Source organism: Colossoma macropomum, unplaced genomic scaffold, assembly GCF_904425465.1.
Source record: "Colossoma macropomum unplaced genomic scaffold, Colossoma_macropomum, whole genome shotgun sequence".
Taxonomy (NCBI): domain Eukaryota; kingdom Metazoa; phylum Chordata; class Actinopteri; order Characiformes; family Serrasalmidae; genus Colossoma; species Colossoma macropomum.
The window spans coordinates 9,612,539-9,640,333 of NW_023494808.1; the positions used below are offsets into that span (position 1 = coordinate 9,612,539).

The 27,795-nt window shown below is 40.6% G+C and overlaps 1 protein-coding gene across 1 annotated transcript in view; it reads left to right on the top strand.

The window, feature by feature from the left end:
- The window catches only part of pkd1a (polycystic kidney disease 1a), a 182,441-nt gene that overhangs the window by 115,398 nt on the left and 39,248 nt on the right, over positions 1-27,795 (top strand). The window contains 10 exon segments of the mRNA XM_036557614.1: positions 4,249-4,401; positions 10,275-10,415; positions 15,793-16,081; positions 18,510-18,726; positions 18,929-19,088; positions 20,095-20,253; positions 21,658-21,802; positions 23,678-24,039; positions 24,661-24,973; positions 26,124-26,286. Of these exon segments, the coding sequence (XP_036413507.1) occupies positions 4,249-4,401; positions 10,275-10,415; positions 15,793-16,081; positions 18,510-18,726; positions 18,929-19,088; positions 20,095-20,253; positions 21,658-21,802; positions 23,678-24,039; positions 24,661-24,973; positions 26,124-26,286 (2,102 nt within the window).

The following is a 27,795-nucleotide window of genomic DNA, read 5'->3' on the forward strand; positions in this document are numbered from 1 at the left end:
TTAAAGCAAACGGCTATAAGATGCATGCAAAAATAAAGCTAATCAACAAAAACTAGCAAAACTACAAGAAATGCTGGAAATCTCTGCCCTCAAATATCAGGTAACAACAGCAAAACACAACATTCTAACCTCTTAACAAGAAGCTTCATCCGTTTCTCCCAGAATGCACCATTCTTTACAGCAATCTCCTGTATTTACAGAATACAGTGCTTTACTGCAGTGCTTGAATGCATTAATAGCTCTGTTTGAGTTCAGTGATAACTGTTTGAATGCAGTGATAACTGAATGCAGTGATAGCTCTGTTTGAAGGCAGTGATAGCTCTGTTTGCAGTGATTGCTCTGTTTGAATGCAGTGATAACTGAATGCAGTAATAGCTTTGAGTTCAATGATAGCTCTGTTTGAATGCAGTGATAGCTGTTTGAGGTCAGTAATTGCTCTGTTTGAATGCAGTGATAACTGAATGCAGTAATAGCTTTGAGTTCAATGATAGCTCTGTTTGAATGCAGTGATAGCTCTGTTTGAATACAGTGATAGCTCTGTTTGAATACAGTGATAGCTCTGTTTGAATGCAATGATAGCTCTGTTTGAAGTGATTGCTGTTTGAAGTGACTGCTCTGTTTGAAGTGATTGCTCTGTTTGAAGGCAGTGATAACTGAATGCAGTGATAGCTCTGTTTGAATGCATTGATAGCCCTGTTTGAAGTGACTGCTCTGTTTGCAATGATTGCTCTGTTTGAAGGCAGTGACAACTGAATGCAGTGATAGCTCTGTTTGAATGCATTGATAGCCCTGTTTGAAGTGATTGCTGTTTGAAGTGACTGCTCTGTTTGAAGTGATTGCTCTGTTTGAAGGCAGTGATAACTGAATGCAGTGATAGCTCTGTTTGAATGCAGTGATAGCCCTGTTTGAAGTGATTGCTCTGTTTGAAGTGACTGCTCTGTTTGAAGTGATAGCTCTGTTTGAATGCAGTGATAGCTCTGTTTGAAGTGATTGCTCTGTTTGAAGTGATAGCTCTGTTTGAATACAGTGATAGCTCTGTTTGAATGCAGTGATAGTTCTGTTTGAAGTGATAGCTCTGTTTGAATACAGTGATAGCTCTGTTTGAATACAGTGATAGCTCTGTTTGAAGTGATAGCTCTGTTTGAAGTGATAGCTCTGTTTGAATACAGTGATAGCTCTGTTTGAAGTGATTGCTCTGTTTGAAGTGACTGCTCTGTTTGAAGTGATTGCTCTGTTTGAAGTGATTGCTCTGTTTGAAGTGACTGCTCTGTTTGAAGTGATTGCTCTGTTTGAATGCAGTGATAGCGACAGAGAAAAGGAAAGAAAGAGAGAATCCGAATGAGAGAGCATACGGAGAGAGAGGGTGAGAGAGATATTTTGTGGTTATGTAAGTGAGATAAACTTAGCATTCCTCAATCTCTGAACCTGAACACAAACTCACAGCTGGAGAGAGACAGACAGAAGAAGAGACAGACAGAGAGAGAGAGAGAGACCAAAAACCAGACGGAGATGAGATTTGAGACAAGCCCCCAAATATGTGCAGTATTAGACAATTTGTTTCTAACAGTGGTTATTGTTATTTACTTTCGCTGTTGCTCTGAAATAGTCATGTTCAGAAGCAAAAACTATTTTCTTAACACTCAGAGGTGAAGGTTATTACTATCATTTGCAATATCATTTTAAACACAGTACATACTTAATTACATAGTGCCATAATGAATTACAACTGCATTTGTTTTACGTTTTATATCGACCAGTTCAAGGCTTACCAAAATGTGCTATAACTTTTACACAGGCCACATTTTATGTGTTATTCTTTCCCCAAAATGTTAAATTCAGCAAATAAATAGTAACTGTGTATTAAAATGTGCAGAAGTGTGTCTGTAGAGGACGTGTTGAATTATTCACACTCAGAAAATCAATAAAACACGTCCTTTGACCAAAACTTCGGCTTACGGCTGTACAAAAGTATGTCCTAATGTACTTTTATTACTGCCAGAGTTAACAGTGTCTTCTCTTCATTTTTGTCCAGTGTCAGTGTTGTAGTTAAAGCTTTCGCCACTTTGCCAACTTCCTTCATTTCTTTTTAATGTCTTAATTTCTTTGGCAGTAATACACAAAGTGTTGCACTGAAGTGAGAGAGAGAGAGAGAGAGAGAGAGAGGAAAGATGGCACACGATTGCCAGGCGAAGTTGGCCACGGAGTGAAAATCCAAAGGAATGAAGAAAACAGGGAAAAACGTTTGGGCGGACAGTGAAATATTTATATGAATATCAATAATAATAGGAGAAAGCAGAGGAGGAGGCGATGGCACTAAAGACAAATAGAGCAGGCAAATGGCTTTAGATTCTGAACGTTGGCTGCTCGGTGCGGCGTCTCTGATTAGATAAATAAAGGAGGAGGAATGGCGGGAGCTGGCGGAGCGTCTGGAGCCTGAGCCGCAGAGCAGGGTGGGAGGAGAGAGAAAACAGGAAATGGCAGATACATCAGGAGTCAGACCAGAAACACGGCGCAGACGAGAGGAGACAGATTGCTGCGGTGTGAAATACGGTTTAGACTTATAAGAGCTTGAGTTCAGATACATTCCAATCTCAAGGAGTTCAGTTCAATTGATTTTTTATGTGGCCTTTTGTTTTCATCTTTTTTCGAACACATCCTTTTGCTTTTTGCCATATTTTAATGTCTTTTTGTTTTGTTTTTGTTTTTTATTGATTTTGCTTGTGATGCTTTGGTAAAGTAACCTTGGTTCTAAGAAAGAGGCTGTTATTGTTATGCAATGGATATATATATATATATATATATATATATATATATATATATATATATATATATATATATATATATATATTAGAGCTGGGTGAGATGGCCAAAAACGTTATCACGATAAACAAAATTCATAGCGTTCGATATCGATACATATCGCAATAAATGTCAAATCATGATTTCTTTCACGTTTGAAGGCTGATTTTGCTCCTGGGTGGTTAATTGTGGTTTTAAACTATCACTTATGGTCCGATCATGACAAACACTCAGCAAACAGTGGAACATTTCACTAATCTGTCATGGGACAGTGGGAGAAAGTTTCTGAGCTGTTTTTATCAGATGGAAAAGCACAGCTGCAATTTTTGTAATAGTCATGATTTAAGAAAGAAAACAGATTATTTTTAGCTGTCTGGTGACGAGCGCTCGGCTACCCCGTTACAAATGCTAAACAAGTGGCCAACAACAGTGCTAAACTCTTTAGTTTCTCAACAACGACAACTCGGTTCGGTAGGTCACTGCTGTCACTCCGACCACATCCATGTCAGAGCAGATCACAGTATTCAGACACCAGCTAGCGATGGCTGGGTTTCTCTATGCTACCGTAGTAGTTTAAGGGGTGAACCGCAGTATATCTGACGCTCCCTGTGTAAAAGCATTATCTGCAGTGTGAATCTCTCACACCAGTCACAGAGTCCTCCTTTTAGGCATGTTTAAACTGAAAGCAGTGATTTTGTGTCTTGTTTGATCTACAGTATCATCAATTCACCGTGTTTTGCCGGAGCGCTGCTTCAAGTTAGCCAGCAGCAAAAAACAGCTAGCCTGGAAAGCTAACCTAACCTCTCCAATGTCTCACAGCTTCCTTTCGAACATGAACCACTTCTTTCTTTCACTTTCGTTGCTCGAGAATGCACTAATACTAAAATATGACGGTTTGGCGCTGTAACACGGCGCTGCAGACGTGATTTAACACCGCTAAAGTTGTTAGGATGCACGGAAAGAGGTGAGTTCACTGTAGGTCAGTACAGTTACACCACTGACCTCGTCACTCACACTCGGTCACAGCAGCTAAAACGTGGAAGTGTGAGAATGGTGTATTATATCGAACATTTATCGAACCTGTCTTATCGCTCTATCGAGGAAAAGTTATATTGCGATACTTATCGTTATCGTTTTATCGGCCAGCCCTTATATATATATATATATATATATATAGGTTATATTATTACTAACTATTAATAAACAAATGTTTGATACAATACAATTGATATATATATATATATATATATATATATATATATATATATATATATATATATAACCATTATTACTCTTACCATTATTAATAATTTCTAATAATGATATGAATAATTATTAACATTAATATATTAATATAAATTGATACTAATAACAACAAAACAACAACACCAATAATAATAATAATAAATATTATAGTAATAATGAATTCTCTCTTTGTGTCTCTTTAAGGGAGCCTCTCACTGTTCAACTCTGAATTTCGGGCTGGGTCCCTGGGGTCCGGTTCAGGGTATCTCTGGCTCTGAGCTAGAGGTGGACGTCGAGTACACATTCCGTTTGACCATCAGCAAAGACGACATGCCCCCAGAATCCACCACGCAGAAGGTGAGTCCTGATTGGTGTGATTGACTGTCTAAGCAAGTTTGCTTGTTATTGCTATTTTTCAAGTAGCCGAATCAGGGGTCCCCAAAGTCCACCAAGTCCATTGCCCCACCTACACTGCTGGTATTTACTTCTCTGCTGCATACAGAGGAGTGTCTAGCTGTCCTTCACACCACAGGTTCTACTTAACCCACTTCTGATGCTGATCATATGTGTAAATCTCTGACCTTACAATGATTCACTTCCCTTGGGATTCCGATTCCTTAGGAAATGATTCAGTGCGTCATAAAGTTTCACTTTGATTTGATTTAATAATTTGATTATTTACCATTCATTTATTATTAGTGCTAAAATGAGTCTGTTTTTAGTATGATCAGTTATAATTAGTTCTGACATTCTAAAATCAATGCAGGTTAGTTGCCACCTTCAGGTCAATACCATTTTACACCCATTTAAAAAGTTATTCGGTCTGGCCGCAGGTTCTCGCTAATTGATAATTCTCACAGAGCAGGGTGTGAGGAGGGCACAGCCTGTGGCAAAGCCTGCGCTCAGTACTTCCATTAGCATCTATCATACAGACAGAATTCAGCCCACAGAGAGGCCTCTGATTGGCTATTAGTCACCCAGGTCAATTGATGCCGACTCCTCATTGGTGATTTCTGATTGTTCCCATAAGCAGACTGCAGGAGATCTATGCTAAAAGGTATTAAGGGTAAGACTGCTATGCTGGGTGCTAATGAAGCGAGTCTGTGGCCATTCTACAGCGCATGCTGAAAATAAGTGCTGCACTGAATTTACTTGAATAAATTTTTTACATCATTTCCACATGAATAAAATATATCACATCAATGCAGTTAAGCCTTTCCGTTCACTTTCTTTTGGCAGTAACTGTGTTGATGTAATATATTTTAATAATGTGAAAATTACTTGCACATTTCAGTGCAGGGTTGGGCAATATGACCACGTACATTACCGTTCAAACATTTGGAATCACTTGTCATAACAGTGATTGCTGTTAATTTATGATAGCAGTAGCTTACACAGTGCAGCTTTCTCAGTCATTTCAGAGTCATGTACAGCTCTGTCCATCATTCTGGACACGACTAACATATTTTACGGTTTCCGACAAATTATCAGCGAAGTTGTGAAGTACTAGCATGATATTAGAATCATTGTGTACCTGATTCTATTAAGGTCCTTCAACAAATTAGTTTTATGTAAATAGAAAACAATATGCTTTTCTGAGTATATCATAGGTATCACTGGTGCATCTAGAACACTGCTTTATTCCAGCCGAGTGCTTTATTCTAAAACACTAATTCATTCTAGAGTGGTACCTTTCTCTAGAGTGCTGACCGATTCTAGAACAATGCTTTATTCTAGAACAATACCTTATTCTAGAACAATACCTTATTCTAGAACAATACCTTATTCTAGAGTACTGGTTAACTTTGGAACACTGCTATATTCTAGAACACTTCGTTATAGATAAGTAATTGGTCAAGAACACTGTTTGATTCTAGAACACTACTTAAATCTTGAACACTTCTTCATTCCAGAGTGGTGATTGTTCAGTCCCTTATTCTAGAGTACTAGTTCGTTTTGGAACACTGCTATGTTCTAGAACAATCATTATAAAAAAAAGTATTTTGTCAAGAACACTGTTTGATTGTAGAACACTGCTTTGTTCTAGAACACTGAATAGTCGTAGTGTATGTATATTTAGTAAACGCACAAACACACGCTTTCTAAGCCGCTTATCCCTCTGGGTTTTGGGGGGGGGGTGTGGTTTAGGGGCTGGAGCCGAAGAAGGCAGGAAACACCCTGGACAGGTCACCTGTCCATTGCAGGACAGACAGACAGACAGACAGACAAACATTCACAGATACTCACACCTCACACCACATACACATTCACACAGAAAGGACTCTGGTTGCCCGGCCAGGGAATCGAACCCAGTCACTTCTTGCTGTGAGGTGACAGAGCTACCCACTGTGCTGCCCCTAATAAAAGTTCAGATTAAGACTAATTATAGAGAGCCTGTCAAAACAACAGCGAGGTTATAGTGACAGATTGGACATTCTATGATTATATTAGTGTATTGGTTTATTTGTACCAGTTGTTTTTTTTTCATTACTTTTGATTTCTTTTTGGAAACGTTGAACTGAAAACAATCATTGTTCTTTTTTTTTAAGCACTGCTGTTTTGCTGGGGTATTTTGTTCCTTCCAGTTTCACAAACCTCAGAAAATGTATGTATGGACATATTGTGTATCATGAAGATGCCAAGAATCGTGATACTATATTTTTGCCAAATTGCCAGCCCATTCAGTGCCTTACTTTTAAGTGCTCTTATATACTCCCTGTGCGACTGTGGTCACTTGAGTGTTGTTCAGCACTTCTCAGGTGGACTTTTAGCAGGTAATAAATGCTGGGTAAGCGCTCTAAAGCTCACAGTGATTTAAAATTGATGGGAACAGAAGAGAGGAGGGTGATTGCCCCCCAAAATCTTCTGCTTCATCCAGCTCCTGTCTTTACTCTTCACATCTAAAGCTCGGAAAAATTGAAAAAGAGGCAGAATACATCAGAAGAACATTGTGAACCTTAGAATGGTGGCAGTTTCAAAATGTCTTTTAATCTTGCTGCCTCTTTCTTCTCCAGGTTCTTTTTATCTCTCCTTCTTTTGCATTCATTCAAAAAAGAATGCCCTGAATGTGCTAAGCCCTTTTTAATGATCCTTCATGCCTGGCCTCAATAATTATTTCCACGGCTGTGTTGCTGATGAGAAAAGAGATGAGAAAAACTACCATAATTGTTTGCCATTGTGTTTTGTTTTTGAACTTTTTAGAACAGTTCTTGAATTTTTTTTTTCTAAATGCCAAAGGATAAATGGTTCACCTCATTCCACCTTCGTGATCACCAAGCTCAGTATCAAAGGCAGGCCAGGAGCAGCGGGCGAGCTTTGGCATGATGATGTTATGTAAAATAAATTCTCTCAGAAGTGGATGGAGGAGCAGTTATTACTGCTCCTCGAGGGGCTGGAGAAGGGGATGTTTCTTTTTATCATCCCACCTCGTCTCTTCCTTTATCTCTGCAGGATCAAAAAGGCGAAGTCTGGTGTTTAGGGTTAAAAGGCAAGGCTCAGTCATTTGGGTGCCGTGGTCCATTGCTGCCCCTTAAAGCATTTTTTCTTAAGTGTGTCATCAATGCTTTGCTCAATAGAATCTTTCCCAGATTACGAAACTATGGGAAGTCCACTGTCCTCTAAGTCTGTTTTAATGAGCTCTCCAGGACTCTGCATTCAAACCCAGTAGCCATTAAAATAAATTAGCATGCTCATTTTTCATGTCTGAAATATGCTTCTTTAGTTTTGCACTAGAGCTGCGAGGCTAACGTGGCTAACAAGTAACAGAACCAATTTTCATTATGCTACCTGCACCCCTAACTAAGGCTGAGTCTAACGCCAGGATCAGACCTCACAAATTCAGCCAGATTTCGGTACGACATAATCAAAGATCAGCAATGCGGCACCTGGGACGCCTCACGACACCCTGACGGCAAGTCTAGCACGTCTGCTGAAGCTCTGTGCTGTTTGTGCTGGTAGCATCGCTGGTCTTGCTGTAATGCCACCTTCACTCAGCTGTAGTTACAGCCACAAACTGCACATTGTCCCAGAAACGCCTCAGAGACGTTTAATAGGACAGAACAACAACTTAAAATGTAAGCATGTAAGAATGACGCCTCCGTTCTCTAACCGGATATTTCAGCCGTACTCTCGAATCACAGCAGTCACGAGAAAAATAAGGTGGATACATTTTCATATCGAAGCGTCATGAGATGTTTGAACTTCATGCTCTTCTCAGTGTCGAGATTACAGTGTACTTTTTTGCTCGGCAAAGAAAAACTGCGGTCGTCTAAAGGTTTCCACAGAAGAAGTGCTGCGTCACGGCAATAGCACATAGGAAATGTCGCAGAAAAGCTCAGATAAGCTTCAAGCTCAACTCATTTTCTTCTCTACTTGGAGGGAATTAAACTACCAACACCATTAAGTGACTTCATCTTGTTTGGTATGAGCTAACTAACTCTTCACAAACTCATTGCTTCCAGCTAAATGATAAGATCTGAAATACAACATGGGGAGGCCAGTAGCGTTAGCTGAAGTAACAGATGATTAACACATGTGTCTGTTTATGCTAAATGCTTTAGACCGGCTGCCTTTCTTGGTATCTATTTTAAGCTACATAGTTACTGCAGTGGCTTTTGGTATGAATGATACGTGGTGCTCAGGGAAATGCAGCAGTGCTAGAACTCGTTGATTGGTGCAGCTCATCGACACTAAATGCCCAGTTCCAGATTTCACTGAAGTGCACGTCGCTCAGGATCGGCACTATAGTTTCGTCCTGTGCTGAGGATCATCACTGAAATAGCTCGGTGAGAAGATAAAGGCTGTACGGACAGAGCAACACGTCTGCTTCTCTATATCTCTTGACCTGACCCTCTCCCTCTGTCTCTCTCTTTCTCTCTCACTGTGATTGTCTTCCTCTCTGTCTGTTCTTTCTCTTAGTGTTGAGTGTCCTCTTAAAAGCAGAGACATGTTGGAAGAAATGACTCTCTCTTCCTGTCTTTCTTCTGCTGTTAAGTTTGATAGGCTGTCAGAGAGCAGGAGAGACTATTAGAACAGATTCTGTCTCTCTCTCCCTCTCTCTCTCTCTCTCTCTCTCTCTCTCTCTCTCTCTCTCTCTCTCCCTCTCTCTGATAGCCTATCAGAGTTACTGGGAGAAGTAAGAGGTGTATAATGGTCTGGTGTAGCTGAAATCGTAAGGCATTTTTCTTTATATAACATGACACATTTGTAAGTGAAACACAGTATCAGGGAGGATCTCCAAACTAGCTGAGCATGCATTTTCTGTTCATATGTATATATATACATTATATATATATATAAACAGATATAGATATATGTGAACAGATACATATATATATATATATATGTGTGTGTGTGTGTGTGTGTGTGTGTGTGTACACCGATCAGGCATAACATTATGACCACCTCCTTGTTTCTCTGCTCATTGTCCATTTTATCAGCTCCACTTACTATATAGGTGCACTTTGTAGTTCTACAGTTACAGACTGTAGTCCATCTGTTTCTCTGCATACTTTGTTAGCCCCCTTTTACCCTGTTCTTCAGTGGTCAGGACCCCCATGGACCCTCACACAGCAGGTACTATTTGGGTGGTGGATCATTCTCAGCACTGCAGTAACACTGACGTGGTGGTGGTGTGCTAGAGTGTGTTGCGCTGGTCTGAGTGGATCAGACACAGCAGTGCTGCTGGAGCTCTTACTGAGAAAAGGAGACACATCAAACAAAAAGCTGAACAATTGACTGACCACCCCAGAGTCCAGACCTCAACATCACTGAATGTGTTTGGGATTATTTGGATGGTGAGAAGCAGAAAATGTTAAACCAACTTCTAAGACTGAACTTTGGAGGTGTGAAAACCATCCCTGCAGATTTCAAATAGAGGCAAAGAGTGGACACACCAGTATTTCAATAAAAATGATATTATATTTAGTTGTTGAGGATTCTCTGTAATTTTCTGCTTAATATGTTTTTTTCCTTTTTTCCTGGCACTTTAACATGAATACGCTGTACTTGGTGGCCGTTTTCACTGAAAATGACATAAATGAAGAGTTTTCTTTATATTCCAGTATTGTGTAAATAGGTCTTACAGTCACATTTGGGCACATATTCAGTGTATTTTTAAAAAATATCATACCAAAATGATCAAACGGAACTGAATTTAATCATGATAAATTGTGAGATTTCACCACAAATAATCTCTCTTCTCTCTTTTCCTCTGTCTCTCTCTCTCTCAGGTGTTGGTGAAGAGCGGCCGTATTCCCATCGTGTCTCTGGAGTGCGTGTCCTGTAAGGCTCAGTCTCGTTATGAGATCAGTCAGAACTCCTATGTTTACCTTGCTGGAACCTGCAGCAACTGCCAGGGCTCATACAGAGGGGTGAGTGAGGAGCTAAACAGGAACACAACACTGCTTCATCCACAGAAACAGCATGCACAACTATTCAGATCTGTCCATGCTCCACTCACAGAGTGTTCCACCATTGCTAGATTGGACAGGCTTCACAGAACCTTGGTTACAGTTAAATCTGGCACTGCTAGCACATGCTGTCTGTCGAAATTGAGAGATACATGTGTGTAAAATATTGTGAAAATGATTGTGATATGCTGTTTATTTCGTATCGCCCACCCCTAATCAAACCACATCCGTGAATTTTACTGAAAAGGACCCTTACGTAAGACTGATTAAATGGCAGTTACCCAAGTGTTTCTTTGGTGACTACTTATTATGTCTCAGAACACGAGACCTGGCTCTTAAAGAGTGACTACACCCCACTATTTTCAGCTGACTCCACCCCTGGACTTGTGGGCACCGTACAAACCTCTCACTTGTTGATAACATTTGCAGTAGGCTTGGTGGCTGAGGTGTGTTGAAAGTTAATGCAGAAAAAAGCTAACTCAACCTTTGTAGCCTAAGCTAGTTAGCTTATATTAGCCGTTCTCTAGCATTACCATCATCACAACCTAGTGTTTAGCATGCTGCCTGTTTGATTCCAAGCACAGAAGTATAACAGGCAGGCTGTGTCGTACCAAACAGGTTGTTCACAGATGTGACCGGGTTGGTTGTACATTGCCTCACCGGTCATCCAGGGTTTGCTGCCGTGGCCCGAAATCCTCACGTTCTGCAAACTGTTCATGGCACTTATTAGCAGCTATTTATTTAGAAGCTTGCAAGAATCCTCACTTAATCGGTCTGTCAGGTTACATAATTATCTGTTGAACGTCAGTATAAGGCTAGTTAAGCCTAAAAGGCTAAAAACTACAATATCTACAAATACAATAACTAAGAATTAACAATAATAACTAACTAGAAGACACGTGATCCGTGCCTGTAGCAGAGTTGAACCAAAGGGGCGCTGCTGAGGCGGAATTGACCTTGATAAAAATGATATTTTTACAGTTTGGGACGATGTGTTCACATTTCAAGCAAGCCTGGTCTATTTTATTATTACAGAGCAGTGCATTTCAGCTATTAACGAAAAAGAAGGTCTTGGGGTGTAGTCACTCTTTAAAAACTCAGAGAAGCCCCCCACCCCCGAGGTATAAGTTTGACGTTTGTCTAGTTTTATGTAGCAAAGCCTGTCATAATTCATTTTTAAGATGACCATGTTTTTAATCCCTTAGAACTAAACAGCCTATTTTTGATGCTGTGGCTTTAAGAATAATATATGTAAATGAGCTCTGTTCTAATTGGCTGTTCCGTATCACGCCTTATTTCAAAAAGTCAGTCCGGGCTTGAACACACCTTATAACTTCGATGGGAGGGGGCGGGGCAAAACGTATTGGTTTTTGTGACGTCACAAAAACAATTTATAACCAGCCCTGTTTGTTGTAGCTTAGTTTTCAAATATGGACTGTATGGACTGAGAGTGAGTGGTACGTTTTGACATTACAATGATGTTTCCATGCTACATCAAACACATACATACATACATACATACATACATACATACATTCACAAAAAAAACCTGGAAAAATTCATTTTTCCATGGTTTGGGCCCTTTAAAGAAGGGGTGCTTTGAATGGGACTGCTGTGTGGCACATCCTTCTAAGGTTTTGCTTTGTTGTCAGGAGAGCACAAAAAATCTTGTGCTGCTTTATTGTGTAAAAGAGAGCTTCTCTCAGGCTGCTTGAGTTTGGTTAACTGATGTCACCTCGTTTAACCCCAGAGCTCAGTAGGCTGTGTTATGAGCTCATATCTCCTGGGCATGCGGGGAATGGCTTCATCAGTCCCTGGGGTAGCTGGGTAGATGGGGGTTTGGGCTGAGTGAGTCACTTTCAGGCCTCGTGCTGATGGAGAGAGACAGACGAGCTTTTAAAGAGAGAGATGAAGTCACAGTGAGGAACCAGCAAGAGAGAACATGCATCTCTTTCTCCAACACAAAGTCAAAAGAAGCTTCATTGGTTGGAACATATTATGTCACCAAAGCATCCAGATATGTTTTTTTATGTACGTCAGTCAGTGAATCAGTTCACAAATTCATGCTGCGTATGTTCAAGTCTACACGTGTTCTGTTATATTATTGTTGTTTTGACTATATATTTACCCTTAATTGCTGATGCACATTATATACACTTTGGCATGAGAAGGCATGATGAAATCTAGGAACTTAAATTACATGTCTGTATTACATAACTTACATGTGTATATTGAGTATAATTATTATGCTTGTTGTATTATAATATTATAGTATTATATAATCTCCAACTATTATAATAACACTCTTATTTAAGCTTTGGTTGGAAACAAAAGGGTTAAAATGAAAAATATTCCAATCAGAGTTAGTCCTGTGACAGCTAGGTACAGTCAAGCGAGCTTTCCCATTGGTTAGGACTTTAGGAGCTGGACTGAAGATCTTAGATGTTAGATTATCTACCAACATCAGGAACTGGCAGAGGATTTAACTGATCAGACAGTTTCATGAGAAGAAACATCTCTCTCAGTCTTCTGAAAGTCCTACTGACTGAATACGAGCTGTGGTCTAACCAGGTTTCAGGTAGTTGTTAGGAATGGAAGAAAGTGGCAGTAGCTCTATACCAGGACTCTACTGAAAGAGTTACTGTAAAACTGCGGCATACAAGCTAACATGTTTACAGTAATGTCTGCTAATGGCTTCAAATAAAAGTATACAATGTCTTTTACAAGCTTCAGATATCCTGTGCAGCAGCGTAGAAATCGTTCATGTGCAGTAGTGCTAGCTATTAGAAGTCCCATAGTGGCGCTAGCAGAAATTAGAATTATTGCAGGTGGGCTTATTTGTGAGTTTTGACGTTTCAGTTCGGTTTTATCGAATTCAGATTTTTCTTTCTGAGGGATGTTTTCACACTTCCATATACTTGAGTCTGCACTCCTGACTGATTCTGGGCTCATTTTGGGGAGGGGCTCATAATCGCTGGTTTGTTTTCACACACAAGAGGTGTGTCCCAAATCAGGGGCTACATCCTTCATAGACCGCGTCCTTCGAAGGCTGCGTAGACCTGCAAAGGCTGACCCGAAATGAGACGGTCTGCTCTACAGCGGATTTCCTGTTTAGGTCACAACAACGCTGTTCCCATCCTTACTGTTGCATCACGAAACGACGCTTGGCTTTTTTAACATTTCTGTTGTTTTTGTATAGGAGCCTTTCGCTCCTCTGCTTGTTTTCGAAGCCTCGCTGGCACGCAAGAAACTTCGGGATATGTTTGCTGGCGAAGGATGCACCCGTTGAATGTTCGTTGCCATGAAAAAGAAGGACACGTTTCTTGGCCGCATATGAAGGAGCCTTCGAAATGGGACAGCCTAGTCGCTCCGCTGAGACACAGTCTGCCTTCACATGCGGCCTCCGAAGGACGCAGCCCCTTGGTACACAGCTGTTAATTCCATTTGAACCGTGGATTGATTGCACAATTCCGGCTCTTTTCCGTGAGCCGTTTTGCTAAATGGTAGGCACTAGCTTCTTCTGGTTGCTGCTTTTTATTCTTTTCCTTGAATACAAACGCTCAAGCGGCGAGGAACAGAACTTTTTGTCCACAACAGTCCTTTCCCGCCATCACAAAACTTGAAGTAAGTAACTTTAAGTAACTTGATTAGTCAAAGCAGTCATGTAACGAAATAGGCCACTCATGCAACCCCCCCATGCTGCGCCGGGAGCGGATAGCTTCCACACTGCAGTTCACTGGAAGGTCAACCCCAGACCACCGATTTATCGATTTCGGGAGGACCAGAGGTTGGTTGGCTGCTCCCAGGCTGGAACGCAGCTTTCACAATTGACCAAACATACCAAACTTGCAAAGCAAGCAGTCCTGGGTTGGGAAAGAAAACTCTAAATGTGAAAACACCCTAAATGACCAAATTTGAAGAGCATGAACAGCATGAACAACTGTCCCTGCTCCGCCCACAAACGTGTTCTGCTGTTGCAAGGTTGGACAAGCTTTACAGAAGTTTAGTTTAAGTCCCATTCAGCCTACTAAGAAACCGCAACTCAGTGTTTATCCAAAGCACCTACATTTACAGTGTTATTCATTGCAACCCATGTTTCTTTTGTATGTGTGTTAAAGGTCACACTGTTAGGAAAGATCAGAAGGAGTCTTTTTGTCATGTCATCTAACACTAATGTTAACATTAGTTCTATAGTGGTAAATTCATTGTTTTTTCAAGCTGTCCAGTTTCAAATTAGCTACAACAGCTCAGTTTAGCTCAGTACTGTATCAATTTAAACTCAACATTATGTAGCATCTCCAAATGAATGTTTTAGATGTCAGTTCCCCAGAATGAGAAAAGGAAAGAAAGGCTGAGTGGGTGTAGGGGATGATGTCATCATTATGAAATGATGCATTCCACTGCCGTTAGCTGTCTGTGCTAGGCCAAGTGTAATTATAATTGCACATGCACACTCACACACACAGTTGTCAGGCTGTTGCCAGTCAGTGCGTTTTCTTTCACCTAGTGACCGTTTGGTAAATGATTCATTTTCAGGTAATTTGTTTCTGGACTGAAAAAGATTGAGATCTGCTTTGGATCAGTGTATAACTATTAGGGGTGGACAGTATGAGGATATGTTATCGTTACTGCCATATATTATTACATTAAAATACTCTTTTCTTAGCATATCAGGAGAGCACTGCTCTATTCTATATGTATGTGTGTGTGTGTATGTATATATATTTACCACTATAGCACTTAGTGAAAAAGAAGAAAAGGCCCAGAATTGCTTGGAAAAATGTCTGGTTCCATTGACTTACATTAAAAGTGTTTTTTCCCTTTCCTGTAAAGTTACCATTTTAGAGATACAAGGTTTTCTTCTAAATATATATATTTATACATATTTTCTATATACTGGAACACTTCTGTATTATACACACAGTCTTATTCTAAAGCACTGATATGTTCTAGTACACTGCATCTCCATCAATATAGTTTTAAATATTAGGATAGGAAGGAGCCCAAACTGATCCTAGACCAGCACTTTTATAAATATGCGGCAAAGTTAAACCTGATCCCTCAGCAATATGAAATGTCCTTCTGTTATAACCTATTCAGTAAAGCCTAAAAGCTTTAGATAAACATCTAATATACAGAAGTGGAGAAGTATAGAAAAGAGGACAAAGCCGAAAGATAAACCGTCTGCTCCTTATCTATCGTTTTAAATTTGCTTGGAATTCGCAGAGGCACTCTTAAGAGGCACCAGTATTACTTTACTGTGCAGAGTGAATGATGCGTCCATTACTCTTCGTCCCACGCTGCTGACAACGTCTGCGTGCTCTGTTTTTCTGATTAGAGCTGGTCAGCGGTGAACCAACGGAACGAAACACTGGTTCTGGACCACAACACCACCACCACAGCCCAGGACAGCATGAACCTGGTGCTGAGGATAGGGGCCCTACGGGACGGAGACTCGTACATCTTCAGCCTACACGTTAACGACGATAGCATGGACGGAGAGGGTGTGGCCTACATCAAGCTCCGCCCCAACCTTCCACCAGCCGGGGGAGCGTGTCTGCTGTGGGTGGACGGGGACAGGCCTGAGGTGCACACGCTGCTGGAGAAAGTGCACTTCAATTGTACAGGTGAGACACGTGTATTGTCGGTTAAGACACGTGGACTGACAGGTGAGAGGATGAATTGATTACAGGTGAAACCAGGTGGACTGAGGACAGGTAAAGCAAGGACAGTAAAGAGAGGTGAGACAGGTGGATTGAAGACCAGTAAGACAGGTGGACTGAAGGAAATGTGTAATGGTGGACAGGCAGACTGAAAACAGGTTCAACAGAAGGCTAGTTAACAGGTGAGACAAGTGGCTAGAGAACAGATGGGACAGTTGAATAGTGATCAGGTGAGACAGGTTAGTGAACTGGTGAGATAGGTGGTTAGTGAACAGATGAGACTGGTGGATAGTGAACAGATGAGACAGGCAGATAGTACTATAAAGAGTTGAAACAGGTGGATCATGAACAGGTGAGACAGGTGGATTGTAAACAGGTGAGAGAGGTGGATCGTGAACAGGTGAGACAGGCAGATAGTACTATAAACAGTTGAAACAGGTGGATCGTGAACAGGTGAGACAGGTGGATAATGAGCAGTTGAAGCAGCTGCATAGTGAAAAGGTGTGACAGTTGGATAGTAAACAGTTGAAACAGGTGGATCGTGAATAGGTGAGACAGGTGGATCGTAAACAGGTGAGACAGTTGGATAGTAAACAGTTGAAACAGGTGGATCATGAATAGGTGAGACAGGTGGATCGTAAACAGGTGAGACAGGTGGATCGTGAACAGGTGAGACAGGTGGATCGTAAACAGGTGAGAGAGGTGGATACTAAACAGGTGAGACAAGTGGATAGTGAATAGGTGAGACAGGAGGTTAGTGAAGACTTGAGACAGGTGGATGATAAACAGTTGAGGCGGTTGCATAGTGAACAGTTGAGACAGGTGGATAGTGAACAGTTGAGACAGGTGGATAGTGAACAGTTGAAACAGGTGGATCATGAACAGTTGAGACAGGTGGATAGTGAACAGGTGAGACAGGTGGATAGTGAACAGTTGAGACAGGTGGATCGTGAACAGGTGAGACAGGTGGATCATGAACAGTTGAGACAGGTGGATAGTGAACAGTTGAGACAGGTGGATAGTGAACAGTTGAGACAGGTGGATAGTGAACAGGTGAGACAGGTGGATAGTGAACAGTTGAGACAGATGGATCGTGAACAGGTGAGACAAGTGGATAGTGAATAGGTGAGACAGGAGGTTAGTGAAGACTTGAGACAGGTGGATGATAAACAGTTGAGGCGGTTGCATAGTGAACAGGTGAGACAGGTGCTGAGTGAACAAGCTGTGTGAACAGTTAAGACAGGTGGAGATGAGTGGATAGTGAACAGGTGAGACTTTGCGTAAGAGAAACGTATTCAGATTAGGCTTGGGTGATAATGTGAATTTAGGCAAACGATTATCGTCTCCAGAATTATAACGATAAACAATATTAGCGTTATATTTATATATATATATATATATATATATATATATATATAGAAATTTATGAAGAAAACCCAAGTGAGTGGGCCTTTCAGTCACATGATCATTTTATTGCAGCCTATGTAAGTGAACTGCTGCATCTCAGCGGAACAGCAAAGGAGAATTACAGCAGTGAATCTTAATTCTGGAAAAAAAACTGTTATGTTAGAAGAAATAATAATAAAAATTATTAATATTATTATGATTATAGTCTTTAACAACCTAGATTGTTTTATACACAATTAACATTATTATACATCTCAGGCGCCGCTGTCTTGCTGAAGTACTTGCGGCTTGTAAGGTCGTACTGTGGATTCATGGTCTGTTTTACCCCCTTTGGTGATGATCAGTTTTCTGCATAGACGGCATGTAACACTGTTAACATCTAACGGTTCTCCGTGTTCGTCTGGTTGGAACCGAAGTATTTCCAAACGGGCGCGGTGACACCTTTCTTTAATACAAGCTCATCCATTTTTCACCGTGGAGAAGGTCACATGTAGCAGAGTGTTTCATATGCATATACCCACCATTCTTTGCCAGACTGAAACGCTACATTCTAATCTTTTCAAGTGGCGTTTTAAAAACGTATATTTGTTGTTAATTAGTTATGTTTGCATGGTCTATACTTAAATGCTGTCTTTTCTGTTATAGCTTAGGTCTAACATTTTAACCTACCATAGATAGAATGCTTGTACAAAGTCAATGGTTAAATACAAGGAATGACAAGAAAAAGAAAAAAGTCACATGGCAAGGGTACATGATAAAAAATAAAACGATAATTTACTTCATATCGTCACTGGTTGAAATTATCGCGATATTCGATAATATCGTTTATCGCCCCAAGGCTAATTCAGATGATGGTATCTCATACCACAGTGGGAGTGTTATTACACTGACTTGGCATGACTTGGACAAAGTATCTAGAGAAAATGATAAGGGCTAGAGGTTAAAGTGTTCTCTTTCTCCTCCGTCTCTCTCTCTTCTTCTCCAGGCTACACCGATTTGGATGAAACAGAGTCTTCTCTACTTTACAGTCTGCTAGTGTTGCGCTGCTCGGAGTCGCACTGTGAGGATTTCTGTGTGTATAAGGGCACCAGCCCGGAACACTCCGCCTTCCTGCCACCCGGTTTTAGTTCCGCCCAGTACAGGGTCTCAGTCTCTGTCATGGTGGAGGACCACCAGGGTGCGTCCATCACCGCCATCAACAAGTGAGTCAGGGGTTTGGAAAGAAGCCCAATTTGTTCTTTTTCTCTCTAGTTATTCATAGACAGTGCAGCTCTATCTGATGTGCTAATTAACTTCTGAGCAATTTGACATTTCCTCACTGTAGTTTTCACGCTTTCCCGTGCTGGTTCAGGGACGAACACAGACATTTGAGTTCTTTAACCTGTGTGCGTTTGTATGTTTCAGGACGATGGTGGTGGTGCTGCCTGAAACTCCGCAAGGTTTCAGCAGTTTGGCCCACTGGCTGAGTGAGAAAACAGACACCACTCTGAAAGATCTTCTGAAACAGGGCGACTCCCAGAGGGTCCGAGAGCTCTCCCTCGCCCTCATTACTGTTCTCAACGAGGTCAGTCTCACGCTCTCGACACACGTGTCCGTGTTGGACTGAGGGCCCCTCACACACCAAGTAGGCTTGAGGTTGAAGATGTTTAGTCAATTGTCGATAGTTTCCATCTATTGCAATTGTAAATCAAGATGGATGATCTGTTTTCACTCAGGAACACTTTGCATGATTAAAGTGTTCTTCGCATCCAGATTGATGGAAAACGTGCTGTAGATGGTTCTATATAGAACCTTTTTGAAACAGGGTTGTACATACATGGGCATCATAACAATAGTAGAACCCTTTTGGGTGCTATATAGAATGCTTTTCAAAAAGGTTCTACCATGTTTTAGTTTAATGCTTAATGTTAGTACATATTCTGAATCAGTAAAGATACACTGTCTGGCTATAGAACATTCAGTACTTGTGTGTGTGTGTGTGTGTGTGTGTGTGTGTGTGTATGTATGTATGTATACACGTTCAGTGTATATATATATATATATAGAGAGAGAGAGAGAGAGTACAAGTAAGGTATTAATAAAGGAAATTACTCATGTAGAGTTGAAAAGTAATTTGTGGGAAAACTACTTCTGTTCATGTCTGTTTCTGTATATCTAAAAACTAAAGCAAAATATAAGATTACATGAGAAAAAACGTTTTGAGTCTAATCACAGGATTCTCCACTACTGCACATATTAAACTCCATCAAACTACACAGTTTGCTACTATACAAAGTTTGTTGACTAGTTTGGAAGTATGTTTATCTTCTCCAGTTGAATCAGACACGGCAGGTATTGTGGTGTTACCACAGGAGAGACGTGATGGTGAGCTGACAGAAGGCGATCATTAGTCGGTCTTAGTTGACACTAGTTGTTCCTTGTTGGCTTGGTGTATTAAAGCCTTCTATGAGTCCAGGTCTCCCCTGCGTTAAACCAGCTAGGCAGTTTTGATTTGTCCACGTTTTTCAGTGTATCTACAGTCTTTCACTGTGTTCTGTATCTTAAATGTCTGTGTTTTTCTGTGTGTGCAGTATGAGCAGGGCATGGTGCGTAGGCGTGAGCGGGTGAACAGGCTGGAGAGACAGTACAGAGTCAATGTGAGAGGAAACATCACCAGAGCTCTGACATCACTGGATCTGAACACGGTCAGCGACATCCAGCAAACCTCTGCCGCTCTGGCGCAGTGCACGGTAAAGTATCTATATGTAATAAACATATGTCCCATGTGTATTATATGTATGTGAAAATATGTCGCTGCTGTCGGACGAAAACCTCTTTTTTTATGTCGTTTTTCAGTTTTTGACATAATTTGAAAATGCCTGTTGCCCTTTATATTATATGTAAATTTCATGATGAATGGACCAAAAGAAACGGCCCAAAACGTCTGGTTCTATTGACTTACAGTAAATGTACAGTAGGTTTTGTCCTTCTCCTGTAAAGTTACCATTTTGGAGATACAAGGTTTTCTTCTGACAACGGCGATATGTAATATGTCCCATATATGTATATAATAAACATGTATCTATATGTAACAATAGTATGTCCCATATGTACATGTATATGTATATATCATTGCTGTCAGGACAAAACCTTGTATCTACGTCACTCTTAAATTCACTAGTGAAATATAATCGTAAAATTTTTGTTTTTTGACATAATTTAAAAAAGGCAGTTGCCCTTTATTTTGTGTCAGAATTTCATGATGAACAGACCAACAGAAATGGTCCAAAATTACTTGGAAATACATATTCCTCCATTTACTCCCATTAAAAGTTAAGAACGTTTTCCCTCGTCCTGTAAAGTTACCTTTTTGGAGATGCAAGGTTTTGTTCGACAGCAGCGATACACACTGTTTAAAAAATGATGGTTCTTCAAGGGTTCCTTTGCAAAGAAAATGGTTCTATATAGAACCATGAACACTCAAAGAACCCTTTGCATGGTTCTTTGCATCATGAAATGGTTCATTAGATTGATAGAGAATGTGGTGCATGTGGTTTTATATAGAACCTTTTTGACAAGGGTTCTATATAGCACCTAAAAGGGTTCTTCTATTGTTATATTGTTACAAGCATCTTAATATTAGCAGAATCCTTTTGGGTGCTATATAGAACCATATACAACACATTCTCCCATCAATCTGAAGAACCACTTCATAAAGCAAAGAACACTTAAATCATGCAAAGGGCTCTTCGAGTGTTCATGGTTCTATGTAAACCATTTTCTTTGCTAAAGAACCCTTGAAGAACCATCTTTTTTTAAGAGTGAATACATACATATATGTGTATACATATATATATGCACACTAACATATACCATCTGTCCCATATTTAAATAACTATATGAAATAAAAATCTCAATTATGAATTTTACATTGTTGCTGTCAGAACAAAACAAATTTTTTACAAACTTTAAAATGACTAAATTTAATGTATCAAAATTCAATGATGAAATGATCAATAGAAATGGCTCAGAAAGGCTTTTTGATGAAAGGTTTTGTTCTGACAGTGTCTGTATGTATTGTTGATGTGTGTAACTAACCACCCCAGACCACTCCAGAGAATGTGTGTAACTAATGTGTAACTGTGTGTATGTAGGCGGTGAGCCGGGAGTTTGTGTGTGAGGAGTGTCAGAACAGCACTCTGGATAAACTGGAGTCGATGCTGGAGATCCTTCAGACGGACACCAAGCAGGGGACGGTGACTCCCACAGAGATCGCGGATAACATCCTCAACATCATGGGTGAATTTTACACACGCATTTAATCACAGTTCAAGAGTTTAGTGTAGATACCTACATGCACACTCACTGACAAAAAAAAGATTCAAGCAACTACAACCCCAATTCCAAAAAAGTTGGGATGCTGTGTAAATAAATGTAAATAAAAACAGAATGCAATGATTTGCAAATCTCATAGACCCATATTTTATTTCACAATAGGGAATAAATAGAAACAGTCAATCCCGTTCCAATTGTGTTCTTGTGGGCTACAGAAACAACAGAGGCCTCAGACAGTCAGACAGTCTCAGCTGCAAACAAGCTGTTAATAAAAGCCAGTAACACAACAATAAAGCAGACGAAAGGCAAGTCTGACCTACGGCGCTCGTTTTCACTGGTGACTAACACAGATGGAAACTGGTTATACTGGTCTTTGGCGGGAGTGGGAGAAAAACGGGTGGCGCTGCACCTCCAAAAGTGGTGGGGCAAAATGTTTCCCAAAAACAAAAACAAAACAAACAAACAAAAAATGTCTGGCTGAGTGATGAAATGCAGTTAGGCCACTGACTCAAACCACCTTTCATGCCTCAGACAGTAAACTCTACTAGCTGACATCTCTGAAGAACATCAGGCTGTTTTCAAACAGCTCTATTTCTAAAGTCCGCACCAGTTTTGGAAGCAAGGGCTCTGTTACTCTCATATTTGCAACCGTGAACATAGACAAAAATAGATAAAGTGCATCACAATCATAGCAATAGCAATAAATCATAGTTGATATTTTCTTCATGATCGGTTTGTCCATTTGAATGTAAGCAGTTAGGTCGCTGATGCTCGGCCAAAAATATGCTTTGTGATCCATGAGCCAGGATCAAACACATGTTTCCGGAATTATTTTATTGCTCTTAGTCAACAGCAGCTCGAGCTGCAGGAACCATATGAGCGTCTGTGAAGAGTGAACTGTCAAAGCAGGCAGATGGTGCAGGGAAAGGAAAAATGCGCTCTGGTGTTGAATTCCTTTGTGAATTAGTCCTTCAGGGAGGACCTGAATACGGGAGGAGTGTTTAGCGAACTGAAGAAAAAGTTCAGTAGATCCACAGCAACCACGGTAGATCAGAAGGCGGTCTTAGTTTAGTAATGTAGCAGTACGAAATATTCAAACTGACATTTCATAAATTTACACAGTGTAATAAAATGAACTGTGACAGTGCATTAGATTGTGAATCTCAGTAAAAACACTGGCCAGATCAGTGAGCTGAAGCTGCTCTCACTGAACATGAAGGCTTTCCTGTTTGGGAAATGTTCCACCTCCCAGCTGAAACGAAGATTCTGATTGGCTCTGCCCGCGAGTTCGACTCTGTCTCTGTTCATGTCTGCTGGTCAGCACTTCATGTAGTTTAATTTCTTCATGGTGTAAGCGATGTGGACTCGTGGTGAGTCGTGGCCACATCAAGCTGATGAGTGGCGGGTCAAATGCTCGCTCGCCCCCCGTGGTTCCAACAGCCCTGGAGAAAACATTTAGGTTATAAGCAGGAGCGGGACAAACAATCCAGGCTTTTATGCAGGATCGGGATGAAATCTTGAGTCTGTGCGGTCACATTAATATCATATGTAAATTGGAATCATTGTTTTCAATGACATAAATACCAGTGTGTACGCACCAGTTTTGCAGGGAAGCAAGAGCTCTGTTACTCTCATATTTGCCACCATGAACATAGAAAAAATAGAAAAAAGTGCATCACAATCATTGCAATAGTAATAAATCATAGTTGATACCTTCTTCATGGTCGGTTTGTCAATTTGAATGTAAGCGTTAAGTCGCTGATGCTTGGCCAAAAATAAAAAAAAATTTCGAAAAATCTATTGAATTTTCACTAAACTTACCTTCCACTCTTTCTCCAGGTGATCTAATCCACCAGGTGAGTCGGGCTGCGTCATCTCCTCCAGAGGAGTCTGAGGGTGGCGGCTTCCCACAATGTGCATCTCCAGTGGATGACCAGCCGCACCCCCTCCGCGTGGCCGCTAAAGCCTACACGCTGTCGTCTGAGCTGATGCGCATCCTGATGCTGTCGCGCGTTCTGAATGAGGAGCCGCTGATCCTGCGGGGGGCCGAGATCGCTGCCGCGGGGAAACGAGCGGACCTCCAGAGCCTCCTCTGCTATGGTCACAGTGACGCTCCCGAGTGCCGGCGCTTCTCCATCCCACGTGCCTTCAACTCCAGCCTGGGCAGAGCAGCTGAGGCGGTGGTCCAACTGATCTTTATGGTAGGGATGGGTATGATTGTCCAAATACAAGGATATCTGAACTTATTTTAGTGTTTGACTGAAAAATGAAATCTGGACTGACCACTCCAGAGTCCAATCTTCAGCATAATAGAACGTGTTTGGAATTACTTAGATCATGAGAAGCTGAAAAAGAAAAAGACTGAACTTTGTAGGTGTGAAAACATTCCCTGCAGATTTCTTTGAAAAACTGAAAGTGAGTCTCCTGAAAACAATGGAAGCTGTAATAAAGGCAAAGAGTGGACACAGTAAATACTGAAAAAAATGATTATTATATGTAGTTGTTGAGGTTTTTGTGTAATTTTCTGTTAAATATGTGTTTCCTGCCCTTTTCTGACACTGAAAAATGAATAGTTTTTACTTAATTACTGTTTTTGTGAAAAATAAATGAAGAGAAATCTCTGAATTTGCACTGTACTGTATGGAAATGTTTCATCTAAAACATGTCAGATTTGTATGTGTGTTAAATTATACATTTATATTCATTTAGACGTGTGTCTTATTCAGATGCGGATCACCTTTTAACGTTGACAGGTTTAAATACTTCTCTTGTGAATATCTGAATAGCAAAAATGCTCAAGAATCGTCCGCTCTTGCTTCCAGGTGGAGCCGAACCCCTTCCCCTTCAACTTCGTGCCCAACCACACCGTGTCCACGGAGGTTGCGTCCATGGAGTTCCGCACCATCAACGGCACACAGATCCCCATCACCGACCTGGACGAGAGCCAGGCCATCACGGTCGCCATTAACAACATCACGGCGGCGGAGCTGGACGGGGACGGAGCCGGACAGGTGCTACAGCCAGCCGGGGCGGTGAACGTCAGCCGCTGCGGCACAGTGATCGTCAGGGTCAGCACGGGGAACATCAACCGACAAGCTGGAGTCTATATCCAACTCAACTTCACCACGGTGGAGGGTAAGGTTACAGTGTGTCCACTAGGGGGCAGCATGTTCATCAGTAATCTGCTAATGAGAAAGTGTTAATAAAGGATGTGTCTGTCGTCTTTATACTCTTAATTGACAGCATGTGCCACGTCCACTAGCGGCGGCACTTTAACTAGCTAATATTAGCCTTTAGTCTCATTTCTAGTTCTGTATTTTGCAATCGCTGCTAGTTAACTGACCTGTAGATGTTACTGTTTGACCACCTAGCTTAATACCTGCCAGTGACTGCAAAATTTAGAGATGGAAAATGGATTAAAGGTCTGGATTTTAAGACCTCCACCCTGTATGATCAGTTTGTAGTCTACGTATTCTCATATCTGTGTAGAACACCAGCGAAAACAGTGTAATATATTCCACAAATCACTGTATTCACTCAGAGAATGTGACAAAGCAAAGCAAAATTTTGAAGACAGTGGTTTCTTTGTGTAGCCCATGATATTTGTTATATTGGTTTACGTCAGTTCTTCTCAGATTGTCCTGTATTATTAAATCATGAGCCAAAAGCAATTTCTCTTTTATTCATTTCATAAATGTAGAGTGCTAATATTGCAGTAATAGACTAGTCTAAAACTGCACCACACAAAGCACATTGTCATTCCTGGACCTATCGTCTGTCCACTAATGTAGTTAGTGTTCATTTCGCAGCCGTACTGAGAGAAGAGCATTTTTTATTAGGCTCATTTAAAATTGACATTAGACCTGTGTTTTACTGTTTAGCACTACCTATTAGGCTGCCTTTCAAAATAAAAGCACACAGTTGAAAGTTCTGTAAAATTACAGAAACTCCTGTGGATGTTTTCAGATCTGAATCAGGCGTGGAGCTTGATTTTCTTCTCTCTCTCAAAGATGAAAGCTTTAAATACTGCCCGTCAGAATGGGACAGTTTTGGTGGTCTACTAGTCTTGCAGGTGGTTGTTAGGAGTAACGTTTTGGGTGGTCTCTGACTTTTGCACAGTAATGTATATCGAGAGAAAGCAATTTTCTTTTTAACTGCATCTTTAAGTCTTTAAGAGGGTTTCTGACCTTTGGAGTAAATACTGAGTAAATGATGATGCTTTAGCTGGTGCTGGTTATTGACCTCAACCTTTGTCAAATGCTTATTTGTGTGTGTGTTTGTGCAGATTCTCCAGGTGGACGTGACTCAGACCCGTCAATCACAGCATACCTGTACACCTCCCAGTGGGCCAATGAGTACAACAGCACAGACAAGAAGCACATCACACTCAGCATGATGAGGGGAGGGAGCCCGGACCACCAGCCCTACACCTTCTTCTTGTCTCCACTGTAAGAGAAGCACAATTAGTGCACATGGCATGGGTGACGTGCACATCTGTGAAGGCACCATTAATGCTGAATGATATATACATGTTTTGGCAACATATGCTGCCATCCAGACAACGTCTTTTTCAGGAAAGGCCTTGATTATTTCAGCAAGACAGTGTCAAACCACATTCTGCATGTATTACAACAGCACTGTTCTGTATTAAAAGAGTCCAGGTGCTAAACTGGCCTGCCTGCAGTCCAGACCTGTCACCACTGATAATATTTGGTGCATTATGAAATGAAAAATACGACAAAGGAGACCCCGAACAGCTGAGCAGCTGAAATCCTGTATCAAACAAGAATGAGAAAACATTTCACTTTCAAAACTACAGTAGTGTCTTTTCAGTTCCCAAACGCTTACAGAGTGTTGTTAAAAGAAGAGGTGATGAAACACAGTGGTAAACAGGCCCCCCGTCCCAACTTTTTTGTGTTGTTGGCATCAACATTTGATATGTTGTCTTTGTAGTATTTTCCTTTAAAATTATGTTTTACATGATTTGAAAAATTATTGCATTCTGTTTTTATTTACGTTATGCACAGCGTCCCGACTTTTTTGGAAATGGAGTTGTAGATAACATACACATTAATTTTAGCATATCATGTCAGTGTATATTAGCAATTCAAATAAACAAACAAATAAATAACTAACTAGTTGATGGATTGAGTGTAAAAGCACAGTGTGCAGAGAAGTTGCATACATCATACATGTTCATAGATGTCTGCTTTCTTAGTGAGTGTTAAGCTTTAGGGACGCTCCAAAGCCATTTATGGTGCTTGCCTGGCGCTGTATTACAGAACCGTCCTATCTTCAGTCCTAAGTTAAGATCTGATAAGATCTTTTTACAGTTTTGTTTTACAGAAACAAATCTTATCTTCATTTAAGAATTATGTCTTATCGATTAGGGTCAATAATCAGTTGTTATGTCTGTTGTCAAGCAACCCACGATATGCGCACAGCTGAAACACAATCAAATTTAACGTTAAAAATATACAGCATCACTGCTCCGTTTCAGTTTCCATTTCCATCCCTAGGCTTTAAGTATCTTACTGCTCATATCAGCCAGGTTTATCTCTGCCTCCTCATTATTCACCACCATCGCTGTAATATTTTATTTGATGAGTTTTTATGAATCATCAACAAACGAAAGGTAATAAGAGGGAACAGTGGAGAACATCAGTGTATGTGATTTTTGAACCACATGACCTCATCGTTTTACAAGGGAAACTACTGCTTTGCAATATAAATAAATCTAACGTCATTATACTAATTATAGTGAACTTGTTATCTGTCACAGTTATCTAAAAATGATAGACACTGAAGATTGTTGGGGTTTTCTTGAAGTTAGGACAGAATTTAGGACATTTTGTCTAGTTAGGAGGCTTATTTAACACTGTTTTCTTATCTGGAGTTAATAAATAAGATTCTGAACTTAAGAACTGTTGTTCTGTAATTGCTTCTGTCCTAAATTC